This window comes from Nuphar pumila, chromosome 10, assembly GCF_984573655.1.
Source record: "Nuphar pumila chromosome 10, dmNupPumi1.hap1.1, whole genome shotgun sequence".
Lineage (NCBI taxonomy): Eukaryota > Viridiplantae > Streptophyta > Magnoliopsida > Nymphaeales > Nymphaeaceae > Nuphar > Nuphar pumila.
The window spans coordinates 79,639,677-79,657,922 of record NC_143258.1 but is presented as its reverse complement, the minus strand read 5'-3'; the positions used below and the strand labels follow the sequence as shown (position 1 = coordinate 79,657,922).

Sequence of the window (18,246 nt, the reverse complement as noted above, 5' to 3'; positions counted from 1 at the left end):
TTACTAAGAATTCGTAAGCACCATAATAGGTGATGCAAGTTATCTTCGGCTCATCATCTTCAGCAATCCTCACTTGTCAGTAACCTGATCGCAGATCTAGCTTGAAAAATATATGGGCACTGCCTAGCTGATCGAACAAGTCCACTATCAATGGAAATGAATATTTGTTCTTCACCATGACCTTGTTCAAAGCACGGTAATTCACACATAACTGTTTGGAGTCGTTATATTTCATCTAAAATAGGATTGGGGTGCCAAATGGGGCTTTTGATGGATGAACGATGTCTGCATCCAACATCTTATCTAACTACCTGCACAGCTCTTTCAGCACAGCTAGCCCCATGCGGTATGGAACCATTGCGAGAGGCTTTGCTCCCAAGGTCAACTCAATTTTATGGTCGACCTTGCGTCTTGATGGAAGATGCTTCGACAATTCTGGAGGCATCACCCCCCAAAACTCCTCCAACAGTGGGGTTAGGGTCGGCGGCACTGCTGCTTTTACCTTCCCTTCTTCTGCGCCCACAACAACTAAAAATGTCTGATCCTCATGCTTGACACCCTTATCCAACTGCATTGTCGACAACACTAAAGACTTGCCTTTCTGCGTAAGGCACTGCACTGTGTGGGACAGGTTTGGCTCCATGATCATCAATGTGTTAAACTTTGGCAGCATCATAACATTCTAGCTCCGCAGAAACTCGATACCTAAAATCATCTTGAAATCGTTCAGGGGCCCCACAGAGAAGTTGGCTTTGCTGACCCAACTCTCCACTTGGATAGCCACATCTATTGCTTCACTAAGGATGAGCTTGGCCTTAGAGTTCACCGTTTTGATGGTCTTCTGTTTTGGCCTGGGCTGCAAGCCCAACCACTTTGCCTCTTTCCACGAGACGAAGTTGTGTGTGGCCCCGGAGTCTACTATTGTTGAAGTAGACTTTTCATTCGTAATGACTTTAAGATACATCAGTTCTTTGCTAACTTGCATATTCTCAACTGCGCAACTTCTTACTGCGTTGATCGATCGCATGGCCCCCATCCACGGTTGCATAGTCTCAGTGTCGTTGCATTCTACCTAAGCAGTATTGGCATGCCCATCGTCCTTCACGAGGTGCTTTGGGCACTGCCTGGCGATATGCCTATCTCCACAGAACTAGCATGTCACAATCGCACCCTTTTTGTTGTTGTTATACTTTGTGTAGTTATGTTTCTTATCAGATTGATGGTGTGTCGATGCCTCACCTTTGTTGTTGTGTCACTCATCCTTCTTGTCTCCATGGTCAGGCTTCTTCTCGACTTTGGTTGATGGGGTAAAAGGCTTGCGCTGAGTGTCAACTAAGCGCTCGACCGCCACATACGCATCTTCAAAAATATGAGGGTTGCTTCTTTTCACTTCAGATTGTGCCCATGGCTGAAGTCTCACAATGAACCAATTCAGCTTATCATCTTTTAGCATGTTAGGCACCTCCAGCATAAACTTCTGAAATGTTCTGACATAGTCCTATAACGAACTAGTAGTATGCCTGCCCTGCGCATTTCTCGGTATGAAGTAGTTATGCAGCTCTATTTTGAAGTCGTCAAAAGTGTCTATCATGCATTGACCCCTCTTCATGTCACTGCGCTTCCGCCTCCACCAAGCGATAGCATCTTCATCGAGTAGAGTTGTTGCAGCCTTGATTCTGAGATCCTCAAGCGTCATATTCTGAATGTCCAAGTAGTCTTCTACTTTGAACAAAAAGTTCTCAATGACCTTGTTGTCGCGAGAACCATTGAACTTAGCTAGTCTTGGCACATCAATCTTTGATGGCCTCTCACTGTTTCCACCATTTAGGGTCACTGACCGTTATAATGTGTGGTTCTTCAACTGAAGCTCGCCTATTTTAGTCTGCAAGTCGGACACTGTAGTGGTCAACGAAGTGATTTGTCCCATTAGTAAGTTCACCTGCTTTGCAGGCTCGCCACCACATCATTCAGTCAACTGAATGATTCAACTGCGTGTGAAATTGCTTCCTCGTGCAAAGTCACATCTTCCACTATCCTGTTGACAGTTGCAGCCATCTCTTCTTAGCCCCAAGGTGAACCCATCTCCTCAGCTTTGACAACTGTCTTGCTTTTGGTGTTGCGCAAGTTTTGATAAGGCGCCATAATGTCTTGCTCACAAATCGTAGTCTGTCAGTGTATCTGTCGACACCGGCTCTAGAGTCCCTTTCTCATTACGAGAATGAGCTTTGGTACCACTTGTCACGGGCCTAATTTCTTCAATAGGCCAGCGCGGCACAACCATTCCTTACCGTTGCAAGCCTACTTGTTAGCTTGTTTGCAAGTCGCGAAAGCTTGTAATCAGAGTGCAAGAGAGAATAGATGAAGAAGAATTGCAATCACAACGAGTGTGAACAAAAAAAAGCTCAACGCCTTTAATTTATTTACAATTTTGCTTGCATGCTATTACAGTTCAAGTATACGAGTTGCTCCTTCGAGGTATTGATTCACTTGAACCGAGCCGATACAATTTTACAATGGAAGTCACAAAGGAACAGAAAGAGAGACTAAAAAATTACATCATGATACTGAATCGACAATCATCTAGTTTGGCGCAACACAAAATGTGTAAAAGCCCAAACAAAAGAATAATAACTCTGCTCTTGGATTCGCCCTACCATATCTTCTTGTGAGGTGGGGGAGGGAGGCGGGCAGGGGAAGGAAGGCTTTGGTTCCCTACTGTCATCTTCATCCACGCCCACCCCAAGACAGAGGTTGGGGATTGTTCGAGACTCGCCGTTGACTAAACAGACGTGGCTTGCTCTGATAACAACGTGGCCATCTAACCTGGTTTCGAAAACGGGAAACGTTGCCCACTGAAGGGCGACCACGCTATGAGCCTTTAGGAGAGGTAGGGCCCACTCAAAGATAAAAGTTTTGTCAGACGCGATCAAAGGGATGTTGTCGCATCAGAAACGACTTCCGGTGCAGTAGAGGAAGCTGAAGAAGGGTGACGCTCTTTGTGATCCCCACCGACCGTCAAGGTCAGTAACAAACGGCCGGATCTCCCATTTGGTGACGTGGGAGCCATCAAGATCGACGGTCGGCACCACAAGAGAGTTTCTTCGTTTTTCCTCGCATTTTCATTTTCATTTTTTTGTTCGCTCCTTTGGTCAGAACGGTGTGTGGATGGAAGATAACTCACAGTGCTCTTTACAGCTTGCCCACTGATTCCAAAGGGTCCATCTGTGTTTTGAGGGGGCAGAGAAGGGAAAATAAGTTTCGTATGAAAAATTTCTTTTCCTCTGAAAACGCTTGCCTCACCTGGGCTCTACCTGGAAAAAACTTTTTTTACTCACCGTAGGAGAACGACTTATATGAGCAAAAAAATCATTTTCCCAATAACGTGAGTCAAGCAGGGAAGGGCTGCATAGGGAAGTGCCAACATCTTTTTTTTTTTATTTTAATGCTACGAAACTTGAAAGAGAAAAAAAAAAACGATTCCTGAGTTTCTTTCCTTAATTAATTCCTAAAGCACGGTGCATTACTGTTGAAGAAGCATTTTCCTTACATCCGCCAAAAGGTACGCAGAGAGCGGGTGTTTAGAGTAGTGAGAAGCGCAGTGGCGAGTTTGTGCGGAAAACTTGTGACTGATTCAGGGGGCGAGGCGAGCGGTTTCCCGGTTATGTGGCATGCTCTCGCAAGGATGTTACTCGTTTTCCCGTTTTTTTTTATAATTCAAGCAAAAACTCCATCACCGACAGCACCTTGGCTGGTTTCAGGTTGGTAAAACCGGTCTCCATGCTCACCGGAGAGTACACCCAGTTTCGACCTTGCGGCAAGAAACGCCACCTGTGGGTTTCGAACTTGTGAGGTCCCGTCAACTTGTGGCATTCACAAGCCCTCCAGATGAGCGGAGCTTTTGAGTCAGAGTGGGAAGGAGTAGAATTGTAGGCGTTTTCTCATTGGAAAAGTCGCTAAAGAAGAGCTTTTGAGTCAGAATGGAGAGGAGTAGCGGCTTGTTTGGCCCTGCTGTCTTCCTCGGATTGAATTTCATTTTCGGGATTGTCTCGTCCCTCTGGCCTAGAGACCTATTTGTTTTCTTACATGTTTTATCCGAGCGACAGCCACCGGCCGTCCGATCGTTGACTACTTCTTTCGACCGCTAAGCATAGACCTCGACCCCGTTATCCTTCCCCTCCCTCTCGGCCTCTCCTTCCTTTTTTTTTTTTTGTTCTATCTACAAACGGTGGTGCCCCGCTTCAAACGCCCCGTGGCGAAGAGAAAGATCGAATGTTTTGGTGGTTTTCTTTCTGAAAATGTTGGGCTGCCTCCCTCTCAAAAATTCCAGTGCATAAGCAGAAAGATTGGATTTTTCTCAGGTTTGCACATTAAAGGCCTAGTCTTTTGAAGGCTTCAGCTCGGTCTCGTTGCTCCGTGATTTCTAAATCAGAGTGTAGGCTTCAGCTCGGTCTCGTTGCTCCGTGATTTCTAAATCAGAGTGTCTGTTGGGCCAAGATTTTAGGACGGATTTCCTCTTCGTGTGAGTATTGGTTTCTGTCTTGCTTGGAATGAGATCAGGAGTTTGATCAGAGAGAGAGAGAGAGAGAGAGAGAGAGAGAGAGAGTTGAACATGCCGTTGAAGAGCATAGTGAGAGAGCTCAGGGAGATGAGAGACAGCGCCGGCAGCATGTCGAGAAGAGGTTTCGAAGGGAAGATGCCGCATGGGCGAGCTCGGTCACACAAGGAGGAGGAGGAGGAGGAGGGTGCTCGACTAATGCATCACTGCTACATTCAGCAGGGCCAGTGGACGAACCTCCCTCCGGAGCTGCTGGTTGACGTGATCAGGAGGCTCGACGCCAGCGAGACCATGTGGCCGGCACGCAAGCACGTCGTCGCCTGTGCTGCAGTTTGCAGGTCGTGGAGGCAGATCACCAAGGAGATCGTCAAGACGCCCGAGCAATGTGGCCTCCTCACCTTCCCCATCTCCTTGAAGCAGGCATGCCTTTTCCTTTGAAACCATCCTAACCAAACATTTTTTTTCTTTTTTTGGTTTTGTTTTGTTTTGTTTTTCTAAAGGCCTTTTTCACTTAGTTTCTCATTTTTTGGTCAATCAAGTCGTTTATTCCTCTAATTTTTGTGGGGATTTTGCTTGAGCATCCAGGCTGGGCCGCGTGATGCTCCGATTCAGTGCTTCATCAGGAGGGAAAGGCATTCGTCCACCTACTACCTGTACCTTGGTCTCAGTCCTAGTAAGTGGTCTTCTTCTTCTTCTTCCGTTGCTTCCTTTCTTTCTTGTCTGCACTCGTTCGCTTATTTTATTTGGTTGGCTTTGAAGGGGAAATAGACTCATGTATATTCTATAAAAAAAAATACTCATGTATATATGCTACCTTATCTAATTGGGGTTTAGTATATTGGAAGCTGTTACTTGAATTCCTATTTGTCCCTCTTCAGTTTCTGATGCATCTTTGGTGATTGAGATCGGAACTTGCCTGTTAATAACATGAAATTGCAAGCAGGAGAACAAATACGAAAACTTTGGCCCGATTTTTCAATTGGGAGTTGGTTGCCAATGTCAGGATGTAATTTGTTTCAAAATACGATGGGTGACCTTAGTTACCTCAGCCTTCAATTCGGTGGCAGTCAGATAGAGAGGAACGTTGAAGATTTAGGGATAAAATTACTGGTGCCTTTTTGGTTCGTTTACCTGCCAAATTTTTTATCCTTTGCACAGACGGGCATGATTCATTCTGCTCGTCTGTGTGTTTGGTTTGAAAGAAATTTAACCATGGGGGTCTTTCATGATTGATTCTGGAAAATGTTCAAGGGAAAATCATGTTCATCAGCAGATGGTCAAAATTTTCTTTAGTTTTTAGTGAACCTTTCAGTTTAGTCTTATTAGAACCTTAAAATGTGTGGCTTTTTCATCACGCCTATTGTTGTTATAATAATTATTGCAGCACTTCTAGGGGAGAATGGGAAATTGCTGCTTGCAGCCAGGAAGATCAGACGCCCAACATTCACAGATTTTGTTATCTCGTTAGATGCTAATGATTTCTCTCGGACAAGCAATTCATATGTTGGCAAGTTGAGGCAAGTTTTCTTTTGGTTCTTTCATTTTTTATGAGAAACCTGCGGTAATAATGTAGGTTCTTCTTCATGTTAATTAAATTCAACTGAAAATTTTTGGCAACTGCTCCAGGTCGAATTTCCTTGGCACCAAGTTTACAATCTATGATAGCGAGCCTCCACAAGATGGTGCAGTGGTTTCGCAAAGTCGATCCCTTAGACGACTTAACTCCAAAAAGATCTCACCAAGGCTGCCGGCTGGTAGCTTCGATGTTGCTACAATTGCCTATGAGCTTAATGTCCTCGGGACCAGAGGACCAAGGAGAATGCAATGCACCATGAACTCTATTCCCGTGTCTGCTGTTCAGGAAGGGGGAATGGCACCAACACCTACTGGGTGCCCACCTTATGTTGATGAGCCGTTCACCATGCCACATCCCAGATTGAAGTTCAAAGATCCCATTGTGGATTTCAGCTCTACCACTCTCTACCTACCACCAATCTCGGTTCTGGGCAAGGAAGAACCTTTGGTTTTGAAGAACAAAGCTCCGAGATGGCATGAACAGTTACAGTGTTGGTGCCTGAATTTCAGAGGCCGTGTTACTGTGGCCTCCGTGAAAAATTTCCAGCTCGTGGCAGCTGTTGAGCCATCCCTTCAGGTTTCAGTAGTAGATCAAGATAAAGTTATACTTCAGTTTGGAAAGATAGGAAGAGACATCTTCACCATGGATTACCGGTATCCGCTCTCTGCATTCCAAGCTTTTGCAATTTGCTTGAGCAGCTTTGACACGAAGCCTGCCTGTGAATGATCTATTTTGTTCCCTTCTTGATGAAGGAATTAGAGAGATTATATCCAGATTTTGACCTCATATGGCAAGTGATCAACAGTGAGATTTTCATTGTGGATGAAACACTGAGAGCTGTTCATATGGATTGCTAGAAAATGCAAGTTATAGATGATTAAAATATGGTTGTTATCATTGTCATATTGAAAACTTTCATGCTTTTACGCTCTGTTGTTTTCTCTTTGAATCTGTCATTGTAAATGCATATTTTGCTTGTAAGTTTGTAACCCTTCCTTCCTTGCTGACAGTTAAGTTGGATTCAAATTAGCTTTGTTTATCTTGACAAATAGTTTACTGGTAAAGAAAAGTGAATTCGCAGTGCAAATTCACTGATTCACCTCTTTATCATAGTTAAATTTCGCAGAAAACTGACTGGTACATCTTTGGATGCCATGTTTATTCCTTTAAAAGAAGTTCTGAACCTGTGCTCACCTCACTGCAAGTTTTGATGTGCGCGTGAACCAAAATGCATGCAATAACTGGAAATCACTGGGTAATTCTTATTTATGATTTCTGTATTCCACACATATGCATTTATTCTTTCCTCATAGATCACATGAAATTTCCAATACGATGAATCCACATGGGGAGGCCAGATATAGCATTATTCAGGAGGTGCAATGTCATTTGCATCATTTGTTGCTACTGGCATTGCGACTGTTTCCACTAACTGCAAGTGCCTCTGCCCTTCCGTCGACTGCACGGGCATAACGGCATCCATGACGGCGAGGTTTTTCAGGGTTTTTTGGATCTGAGTCACTAGATTCCATGAAAAGGGAGCGAAGGCACCGCCTCCTTACAGTTGGTTCAGCTGTTAACTTCTGTGCCTGGGTGTCGAACTTGTGAATCTCGATGGGGGCGGCTCTTCTCTGCTGTTGCATGTGTTCTGTGGTGGTGGTGTTGGTAATGTTAAAATGAACTCCTGGGTTGTTATTGTTGCAGGAACTATGGTACATGATAGAATTGTTGATGCTCTGTGTGTTGTTATTGACGTATGCTGCGAATGGGTTTTCCCTGTTGTGGGAAACCCTCTGGCTTTCCTCATCATCGCTCGACTGCTCAGCCTTGTCATCGTGGCCAAGCTTGTAGCCTCGATCAATGTGGACAATGCCATCTTTTCTCTTGGTTCCATGAGCTATATCCATATGCGCCCCCTTGTTTTCACCAGCTATCGTTATGACCCTCACATCCCGCTCTTCCCCTAGCTGCATTTGCTGCCCGTCGCCCAGTTTGTTGACGAGCTGAGATAGGCCTTCTTTCACGTCCTTCCTAAGCCCCTGTTCACCTTGCCGCACCTTCTCCTGCTGGTAAACCTCGCTCTCTAAGTTCTTATCTTTTTGCCTGACTTGGACCACCGTTTTGCTCTCTTTGGCCCCTGTGTCATTTGAGGAACTTAGAGCAGCGAGTGTTGGTGCTGACGTTGGATTCGTCTTTCTGTCATATGTGGTGTTTTCTTTCTGCTTCTCTTGCTGCGTTGCATTCTTTATCTCTGTCAACTGCTGTGGTTTTAGGCTTGTAGGATCCGGTAACCTGTCAACAGATTTCAATCCGGTCTTTTGTGCATTGTCCCCACCGGCTTCCTTATCTTGTTCAGGCTGTGCATCGATTTTAGAGGTGCGGGTAACAAATTCGACTTTTGTCCCAGTCTTGGGAACCTCAGGTGTTGTGATGGGCTGGGGCTTCTCGTCATGGTCTGTCTCAGGCTTTGGTGCAGCTGGTGGTGGTCCAATCTCTCGAGTCTTGGTTGTAGCTTTTGCTGCTATACCAACATCTGTCTCAGGCTGTGATGGCTGAGCAAGGGGATGGTTATGAGGTGCTGGCTGAATTTGAGATGATGAGGGTGGAGGTATAGTTATCTCCTTCGAGGGCTGAGGTGCTGCCTGAGAAGTGATGGGTGTGATAGTTTGTAATGTGGGTTGAGGCTGAGGCCCTGGCTTGGAGGTCGCTGGGGTTGAGACATCTGGTGTGGACCTAGGGGCTGGATCTGTTTGCGTTGTGGATGTTGCGGGAGTCTTCAAGGCAGGCTGGGGCTTAGACTCTGTCTGAGGTGTTGTAGGGGTCTTTGAAGGAGCAAGCTGGCCGATCTGGGGCTTGGCTTCTGTCTGGGATGTGGGGGCAATTGTTGAGGTGGGCTGGGTCTTAGGTTCTGTCAATGTGGTTGTTGGAGTCTTCAAAGGAGAGGTCTGGGGCTTAGGTTTTTTGTCTACTGTGATTGAAGGCTGAGCTTGTGTTGCTGGTTGCGGCTTGGATTCTATCTTAGATGATGAGGGTCGAGATGGTGGGGACTGGGACTTTGATGCAACCTTCGCAGGTTGTGGTTGAGGAGCAGGTTTAGATGGGGACTGGCTCTGAGGTTGGGGTGGAGCGGCTGGTCGAGTTGTTGGTTGGGCATGAAACCTCGGCATTAATGTGATTGGCTGTTGACCGGTGGGGCGTACAGGGGGGTGGGATTGGGAAGGTGGCTGAGAAGCAGTTGGAGCTGGGGTGCGTGAGGTTGGTGTCTGAGTTGCAGGGGTGGGTCTGGCTGTAGCTGAAGGCTGCCATGCAGGTGGTTGAGTTGTTTGGGTTGTCTGTGTTGGGCGTGGGGTTGGCTGAGTTGCCTGTGCTCTCCAGGGTGGGAACCAGCTGCGACTTGTCTGATCAGGGCGACCGTCTGCACGGGGGCGGAGCATTTTTCAAACTTTTACTGTATCAATTCCAGAGGAGGAAATAGGTAAGAATTTGGCAGGGAGAGTATTGGATGGTGTTGAGGGTGGCAAGGCAAGGAGAGGATTGGATGGCGTTGAGTGTGGACAAAATTGGACGATATATAGATTAGTTATTAGCGTTTGTGTGCAGGGTTGGATTGAATCTGATTCCCGTATAGTGAGGGTGTGCTTTGTAGATACAGCTTCCTGTCTGGAGAGGAATTGAACTGGACAAGCCTTGTGGGCTAATTCAAGTTTGGATTCCCTCCCTGCCTTGAACGGCAGTATCAGGTATCTGCGGCCTCTTCTTTTTACCCTTCCGTCCGTAAATTCTATGAGTCGGAAATGGGAAATCATGTCACACAAAGGGAAATTTCTCCAGGGCAAAGTCGGTCCGCTTTCTCTCGTAGAGCATATCAACCTGAGAAAGATATCAATTAATGGAATATAAAGCTGTCGAAGTAATGACATATAAAGGTGCTTTTTTTTTCTTAAAACTACTTTAGAACGCAAGCCAAACTTAAAAGCTGAGCAGATATATTCTCCTTTATTTTTCTGGATAAGGTCTGGACGTCGGTCGACAAGACAATTTCTCTCCAAGCTACAAGCCTGCAATGAATCCACACCGTCGATACCTCTTATTAGTGCCCGTTTGCTGCACAGTGAGGGATGGGAGGACCCTTTCATATGAAATGGCTCCACCACCACGCACTTTGTTCTCTCGTTCGAATTGCACGTGGTAAAGTGGACCAATGATTGATCTACGTGGGATAGGTTAGGTGGGACGAAGACTTGATTTTGAATGTCATGGCTTATCATTCATCCAAATTAGCACGAGAGCACTAAAAAAAAAATAGTTGTGACGGGTTGGTTTCGCTTAATTCACTCTTTTAACGGATTAATTGCATCCAACCCACTGAATAGAGGTGCTAGCTTGCTTGCCTATTAAGTACTTCCGGTTGCCCATTTTTCGTGCTAGGCTTAAATCTCAGCTTTGTAGCAAAGTCTATTTTGCTTTGGTTGAGTCTTGATGTCAAGTATCGAGTTTATTGTAACTTTCTCTGGATCATCCTTGTACTTTGGTTCAGGTTGATCAATACCTTGAAAGGTTAGTCCGTAGATCTAAACTATAATGAGTCTGCGAGAAAAATTATGAATGAATGTAAATGCGAAGAGCTTTCTTTTGTACACCCTCGGTGTTATTGCTTTCAAGTGATTGTGATTTTTTTCTCTCTTTATTCTTTCGCTCTCTTGCACTCTCAGTTAGCAAAGCTTTCACAGCGACAAGCGAGCGACCAGAAGGCTTGTGGCAGTAAGGAAAGATCGTCATGCCATATCGGCCTATTAAAGAAGTAGGCTCGTGACACGTAGTACCAGATTTTGTTCTCAAGCTGAGGAAGGGACTCAGGAGTCGTTATCGAGAGACGTGCCAACAAGCCACGATTTGTGAGCAAGACATCGTGGCGCCACGATATAACTTGCAAAGTACCAAAGAAAAGGCAGTTGCCAAAGCCAAAAATATGGGTTTACCTCGGGTTCATGAGTAGATGGTCGTGGCCTTCAATAGACTGGTGGCTGATGTAACTTCGCATAAGGAAGCGATTTCACACGCAGTTAAGTCGTTTAGAGGACTAGACAATGAGGTGACAAGCTTGCGAGAGTACGTAAACTTGCTGATGAAAAAAGTTACTTCGCTGACTATAACAGTGACCACCCTGTAGACTTAAGTAGGGGAGCTTCAGTTGAAAAATCACACTCTATAGCGGATAGTTACCCTCAATGGCAGAAATGGCGATAGGCCATCAAAGATATATATGTCAAGGCCAGCTAAATTTAATGGTTCTAGAGATAGCAAGGTCATAGAGAACTTTTTGTTTCAAACGGAAGACTACTTGGATATTCATAATATATTAGCCGAAAACCTCAGAATGAAGGCGGCAATAGCTCTACTTGATGGAGATGTGATAGCTTGGTGGAGATAGAAATGTAGCAACATGAAAAGAGGTCATTGTGTGATTAATACCTTTGAAGTCTTCAAAATTGAGCTACGAAACTACTTTATGCCTAGGAATGTATAATGCCAAGCTTATCAGATGGTGGCAGAACTCAAGCACACTGAAGTCTTGATAGACTACATCAGGACGTTCAGAAGCTCATGCTAGACGTACCCAATATGTCAGATGAAAATAGAATCAACTGGTTTATTGTGGGACTACAGCCTTAGGCACAGTCCAAAGTGGAAAGAAGTAATCCCGAGACTTTAGAAGATATGTATGTGGCGGCCGAGCGACTAGTGGATACATAGCGTAAGTCCTTCACTCCATCGACTAAGGTTGGGAAGAAGTCAGACCACGGAGGCAAGAAGAAGAATCGACGTGACAATAAAGGTGAGGTGTCGACCCAACACTATTTTGACAAGAGACAAAATTATAGAAAGCACAACAATAATGGCAACAAAGCGTCAGTTGTGACTTGTTGGTTTTGTGGCGATAGACATATCGCTAGGCAATGTCCAAAGCACCTCGTGAGGGACGACGGGCAGGACAATGCAGTGCAAGCATAGAGTAGTGATGTCGAGGTCATGCAAACAAGGATGAGAGTCATGCATACAATAAACGCAGTTAGAAGTTATGCAGTTGAGATCATGCCGATGAGCAAAGAGCGCATGTATCTGAAAGTCATTGCGAATGGAAAGTTTACCATGGCAATAGTAGACTCTAAGGCCATGCATAACTTCGTCTCGCGAAAGGAGGCAGAGCGGTTGGGCTTGAAACTTGGGCTAAAGTAGAGGACCATCAGGACAGTGAACTCTAAGGCCAAGTCAATCATTGGTGAAGCAAGAGATATGGCTATCCAAATTGGGAGTTGGGTCAAACTTCTCAGTGATGTTCATGGATGACTTTTGAATGATTTTGGGCATGGAGTTTCTTCGCAGCCAGAATGTGATGATGATGCTGAAGTTTAACTCATTGACAATCATGAAGCCAAACTCTTCACACACGGTGCAATGCCTTACTCTTGGAGCCAAGTCTTCAATATTATCTGTTATGCAATTGAAGAAGGGTGTTAAGCGGGGAGAGCAGACATTCCTCATCGTCGTACGCACTGAAGAAGGGAAGGTAAAAATAGTAGTATCACCGACTCTTGCCCCACTATTGGTTGAGTTTTAGGGAGTGATGCCCCTAAAACTACCACAGCGTCTGCCATCGAGATGCGAGGTCGACCAAAAGATAAAGTTGACCCTTGGAGTAAATCCCCCTGCCATGGTCCCTTATCGCATGGGGTCAACTGAGTTAAAGGAGTTGCATAGGCAGTTAGACGAGATGTTGGAGATAAGCATTATTCGTTCTTCTAAAGCACTCTTTGGCACCCCAATGCTCTTCCAGGTGAAGCATGATGGTTCCAAACGGCTATATGTGGATTACCGTGCGTTGAACAAGGTTATGGTGAAAAATAAGTAATTATTGTCACTGATAGCGGACTTGTTCAACCAACTAGGCAGTGCCCGTGTCTTTTCAAAAATAAATTTGTGATCGGGTTACTAACAAGTGAGAATTGTTGATGGTGATGAGCCCAAGATGACTTGTGTCACTCACTATGGTGCCTATGAATTCCTAGTGATGCCATTCGGGTTGACAAATGCTTTGGCCATATTCACGACATTGATGAACAAGATCTTCTACCCTTACTTAGACAAGTTCATGATAGTTTATCTCAACGACATCGTTATTTATAGCAGCATCATAGAGGAACATATCAGGCACTTATGAATAATGTTTCAGGTGTTGAAGAAAAATGACCTCTATGTCAAGCGAGAGAAGTGTCTTTTCGATCAGAAGGAGATCAGCTTTCTTGGCCATGTCGTGGAGCATGGTTTGCTATGCTTGAACGAGTAGAAGATAAGAGTCATCTAAGAATGAAATCCGCCAACCAAGTTACCAGAGTTGCAGTCATTATTTGGTTAGGCCAACTATTATCGGTGATTCATCGAAGGCTACTCTCTTATTGTTGCGCCCCTCACAGATTTTCTAAAGAAGAATCGGGTATGGCTCTAGACAAGAGATTGCTAAGACGCCTTTGATGGCTTGAAGAAGGCCCTGGTGAGAGAAGTGTTTCTTCGGTCAGGAGGAGATCAACTTCCTTGGCCATGTTGTGAGGTGTGGTTTGATGCGTTTAGACGGGCAGAAGATAAGAGTCATCTAGAATGGAATCCACCAACTAAGATGCCAGAGTTGCGATCATTCCTTGGCTTGGCCAACTATTATCGGTGATTCATAGAAGGCTACTCCCTTATTGTTGTGCTCTTTACAGATTTGCTAAATAAGAATCGGGTATGGCTTTGGACAGGAGCCGGACAAGATGCCTTCGACGGCTTGAAGAAGGCCCTGATGAGGGAACCAGTGATGTGGTTGACAGACCATTCAAGACTCTTTGAAGTCCACACAGACGCCTCAGACTTCACCATCGGTAGAGTTATTATGCAAGAGTGCCATCCAATTGCTTATGAGAGTCAAAAGTTAAAGGATGCAGAGAGGCACTACACTATGCACGAGCATAAAATGATGGCCATCGTGCACTACCTTAGGACCTGGTAATACTATCTTTTGGGTACCCAGTTTGTCATCAAGACAAACAATGTTGCCATGAGTTATTTTCAGACGCAAAAGAAGCTGACACCCAAGCAAGCTCGATGAAAAATATTTATAGTTGAGTTCGACTTCACTTTGGAGTATAAGGTGGGGAAGACCAACATTGTTGCTGACACCCTAAGTCGCTAGGCAGAACTAGCAGTTATGCGGGTAGAGCCTTTTGAAGTTCTCTTTGAGGGCGTATTGCTGGACCATATATATGAAAGAATGCAGCAGGACACAACAGCGCAACACCTTGTCTCTCTGGCACAGATGGGAAAGACTCGACAATTCTGGCTACGAGATAGCCTCCTTATGTCTAAAAGGGGACGCGTCTTCATGTCACAGTGAGAAAGTCTTCATCGCGAATTGCTTAAGGAGTGCCATGATACTTTATGGGCCAATCATCCAGGCTAAGGGTGGACCTTAGCACTTAAGTGTGGTTACTATATATGATATATGCAAGACAAGGGGACCAACCAGAAGACTGTTGGCCTCCTTGAGCCTCTAGTTATCCTAGAACGTCCTTGGGAAAGCATTTTCATGAACTTCATTATTAGCTTGCCGAAGGTAGATGGCTTCAGCTCCATCCTAGTGGTGGTGGACCATTTCTCTAAATATGTCACCTTTATCCCAGCTTTCAAAGAGTGCCCTACATAAAAGACTGCAGAGTTATTCATCAAGCATGTTGTAAAGCACTGAGGTATACCAAGAAGCGTTGTGAGCGATCGTAATGTTCGTTTCACAGGCAAATTTTGGCATGAAGTGTTCTACCTACTCGACTTTGATCTGCTATTTTCAACAAGTTTCCACCCACAAACCAATAGACATATGGAGTGTATCAACAAACTATTGGATGAGTACCTCAAGCACTTTATTAGTGCCAATTAGAAGGACTGGGTGATGCTCTTGGACGTGGCCCAATTTTGCTATAATCTTCAAAAGAGTGAGTTTTCAGGCCACAACCCATTTGAGATAGTTACGGGACAGTAGTCGCTGACCCCACACATTCTAGCTGCACAGAAGAAGGGAAGGTCATCCTTTACCTATCAGTTTTTTTGAGATTGGCACAAGCAGATCGAGTTGGCGAAGGCATTTCTACACAAAGCGGTCAAGAGGATGAAGAAGTGGGCAGACAAGCATTGTTGGCTTGTTGAGTTTCATATTGGAGACCAAGTGTTGGTGAAACTTTACCCGAATCGCATAAGCATCTTTCGTGGATGACACCACGGACTAATCAGGAAGTACGAGGAACCATTCACCATCACCAAGAAAGTGGGCAACCTAGCGTACACATTGAACCTGTCCCCAGACTTCAAGGTGTACCTAGTGTTTCACGTGTGTAACTTGAAGTCATTCTCTATGGATGAGGGGAATCCAGAACATAGCGTGCCACAACGCGCTCCTATCCTGCAGATGACCCCGACTGCACAATGGGCTGAGAAGCGTCTTAGCAAGATCCTTCACCATAAGATCAACTACTTGGGCGAAGCAAAGAAGTATCTGGTGCAACAGAAGGAGACAGTGAAGCTGACGTGGGAGCCAGTATTTCGGATGAAGAGTCGCTATCTATCTGAAGTTAGGGCCTACCATAAAGCAAATGACACCGAGGGTGGCACATGATTTGAAGGGGGGAACCTGTTCCCCTGTGACCTACTTTGTACAGTTGTGTCTAGAGCATGTTTTGCTTTGGTTGAGTCTTTATGTCAAGTGTCGAGTCTCTTGTAACTTTCTCTGGGCCACCCTTGTACTTTGGTTCAGATTGATCAATACCCTGAAGGGTTAGCCCGTAGATATGAACTGTAATGAGCTTGTCGGCAAAATTATGAATGAGTGCAAATGCAAAAAGCTTTCTTTTGTTCACCATTATTGTGATTACTTTCAAGTGATTGTGATTTCTCTTCCTCTCTATTCTTTCGCTCTCTTACACTCTTAGTTATCAAAGTTTCCACAGCGGCAAGCGAACAACCAGAAGGCTTGCAGCGGTAAGAAAGGACCATCATGTCGCACTAGCCTATTAAAGAAGTAGACCCGTGATAGTAGCCCTCTGGTTGATAAATTTTGAGTTCATGTTGAAGCCTAGAGTGCACAATTACTATCGATGGCAAGAAGAATTACTATTATTGAAGCAGTATTGTTCTTTACCATTTATTGGAATCTATTGCTCGTGCCTTTCTTTGGTGTGATTCTAATGCTAAATGTCACATTCATTTGTTGGATTGGGATAAAGCTTGTAAGCTAGTTGTTGAAGGTGGTTTTGGCCTTAAAAGTTTTCAACAATTCGATTTGGAATAGAGTTGGCCTTTTATGTATGAATGATACCTCGTACAAAGTTAATGGTCTTCATCGTTGGGGCACTGTCCATTTTTCATATAAGTATTCTAAATTTGCTTGGCTACTCTGTTATCAGTTGTTAGTTAGATATGTTTGGGAAGCAAGAAATTATATCCTTTTTAGAGGAAGCTATATCTCTCTTGACTAAATGATTATTGACATCTTGACTAAAATCAGAGACCATATTTTACCAGTTTAAAATAAATCTAATCATGTTTCAAGTTGGCATGGTTATTGCCCCGAGGCGGGTGGGGCCTTAGCTGCTAGACGGGCAGTCAAAATTTGATTCTCATGGGTGTCGTTCCTCTGCGCAAGCCAATGTGTAGCATATGCCTCGGGTGCAGGGGTTCTTGCCTTAGAGTTTTACGCTACCAGCACGACGACCGTAGGTATGATAAGCTGAGCCAGCGCAATCAAGTCTTTAAGCTAGGTATGGTTTCTTTGGTTAAGTTTTTGAAGCTTGGCTGGCTGATCCACTTTATTCATTTGAGTCAGAATGAACGAGTGTGGTGGAAGGACACTCCTTAAAATTTAAACATCCTTCTAAGTTATAGTTGAATCATCTAAGAAAGACATTGTGGAATCTGTTTATCTGGCACTACAAGGGTGTGCTCCAATCATCTAGTTTATCCTGATGTTTTGAACTCATATTTGCAGTTTCATAGATTTTGGTGTTATTAGGTTCTTAAGGAACATAATTATGTTCCCTTTTCACGAGCTTATTTATGGAGCCTTGAAGTTGATCATTTTTACGAATAAACCACCAAATTGGTTTCCCTCACTTCTTGATACGTAATTTGCATAGCCTTGTATTCTGGTAGGGGCCTGCCTAAGCCCAGCTTGCTAATCCAAAACAAAACGCCAAAAAGTTCAAGTAAATATTACGAATGTAAAATCATATGGAGCTATAAAGACAACATATAAAAATTTAAAAATGTGTGAAAGTGCTTTATGGAGTACAGTCATGATATTCTTTGAAAGTATGTGATATTTAAACAGAAAATGACTTTACTATACAAAAAATATGACATGTTTTCAAAAATGCCCTGCAATCTCCACTATTCCTTCAATGTCCAAAATCATAAATACCTATGAGATTTTTAATCCTTGCATGTGCGAAACTAGCGAACTTCGTGTGATATATCGCTTCGCTCCTCCAGAACCACAAACAATCACTTAAAAGGAGTTTCTCATGTTTTTTCTTGCGGACATCACGAAGGTGGCAATATCACACATATGTCACAAAGTTTGCACATGTCACGAAGTTTGCAAATAATTTTATGTGAACTTTGCTCAAACTTTGGAACATCGCATATATTTCATGAAGTTCGCAGATAATTTACGTATGAATGTCATGAGTATAAAAATTAAAATACCGCAACCTAGAATTATTAGGGTTATTTGTGGTCTCCAATTGGTAGTCTCCATCTTGCTTCCCCGCAGTGACTTTTCCGAAAAATATTTTGGCAAGACTTCATCCTCAAGTATTCCAGAATCTTCGATGACATTTTTTTCTGGTAAGCACATATTTAACTGATGAACCAATTTTTTTTAAACAATTGTTTTGAAACACGATTTAACAATGACATGTGTTGATGTTTATATGTATATATTTATTTGTATTTGATTATTGTTGTTGATCTTTTTTGTGTGTTTTCTTGTGTTTACCATTTAGGGTTTATTGTATTTATGATTTTTTCATAT

General features: G+C 44.0%; 2 protein-coding genes across 2 annotated transcripts; one reads left to right on the top strand and one right to left on the bottom strand.

The window, feature by feature from the left end:
- The first annotated feature begins 4,196 nt into the window (after positions 1–4,196).
- On the top strand, positions 4,197–6,927 carry LOC149826969 (tubby-like F-box protein 5). The gene is made up of 4 exons (XM_090020187.1): positions 4,197–4,975; positions 5,141–5,228; positions 5,940–6,072; positions 6,182–6,927. The coding sequence occupies exons 1-4, from the start codon at positions 4,610–4,612 to the stop codon at positions 6,855–6,857; spliced, it is 1,263 nt and encodes a 420-aa protein (XP_089876313.1). The 5' UTR covers positions 4,197–4,609; the 3' UTR covers positions 6,858–6,927.
- A 256-nt stretch (positions 6,928–7,183) lies between these two features.
- Positions 7,184–9,499, bottom strand: LOC149826968 (uncharacterized). Its single transcript, XM_090020186.1, has one exon. The coding sequence runs from the start codon at positions 9,296–9,298 to the stop codon at positions 7,526–7,528; it is 1,773 nt and encodes a 590-aa protein (XP_089876312.1). The 5' UTR covers positions 9,299–9,499; the 3' UTR covers positions 7,184–7,525.
- Positions 9,500–18,246: the final 8,747 nt, after the last annotated feature.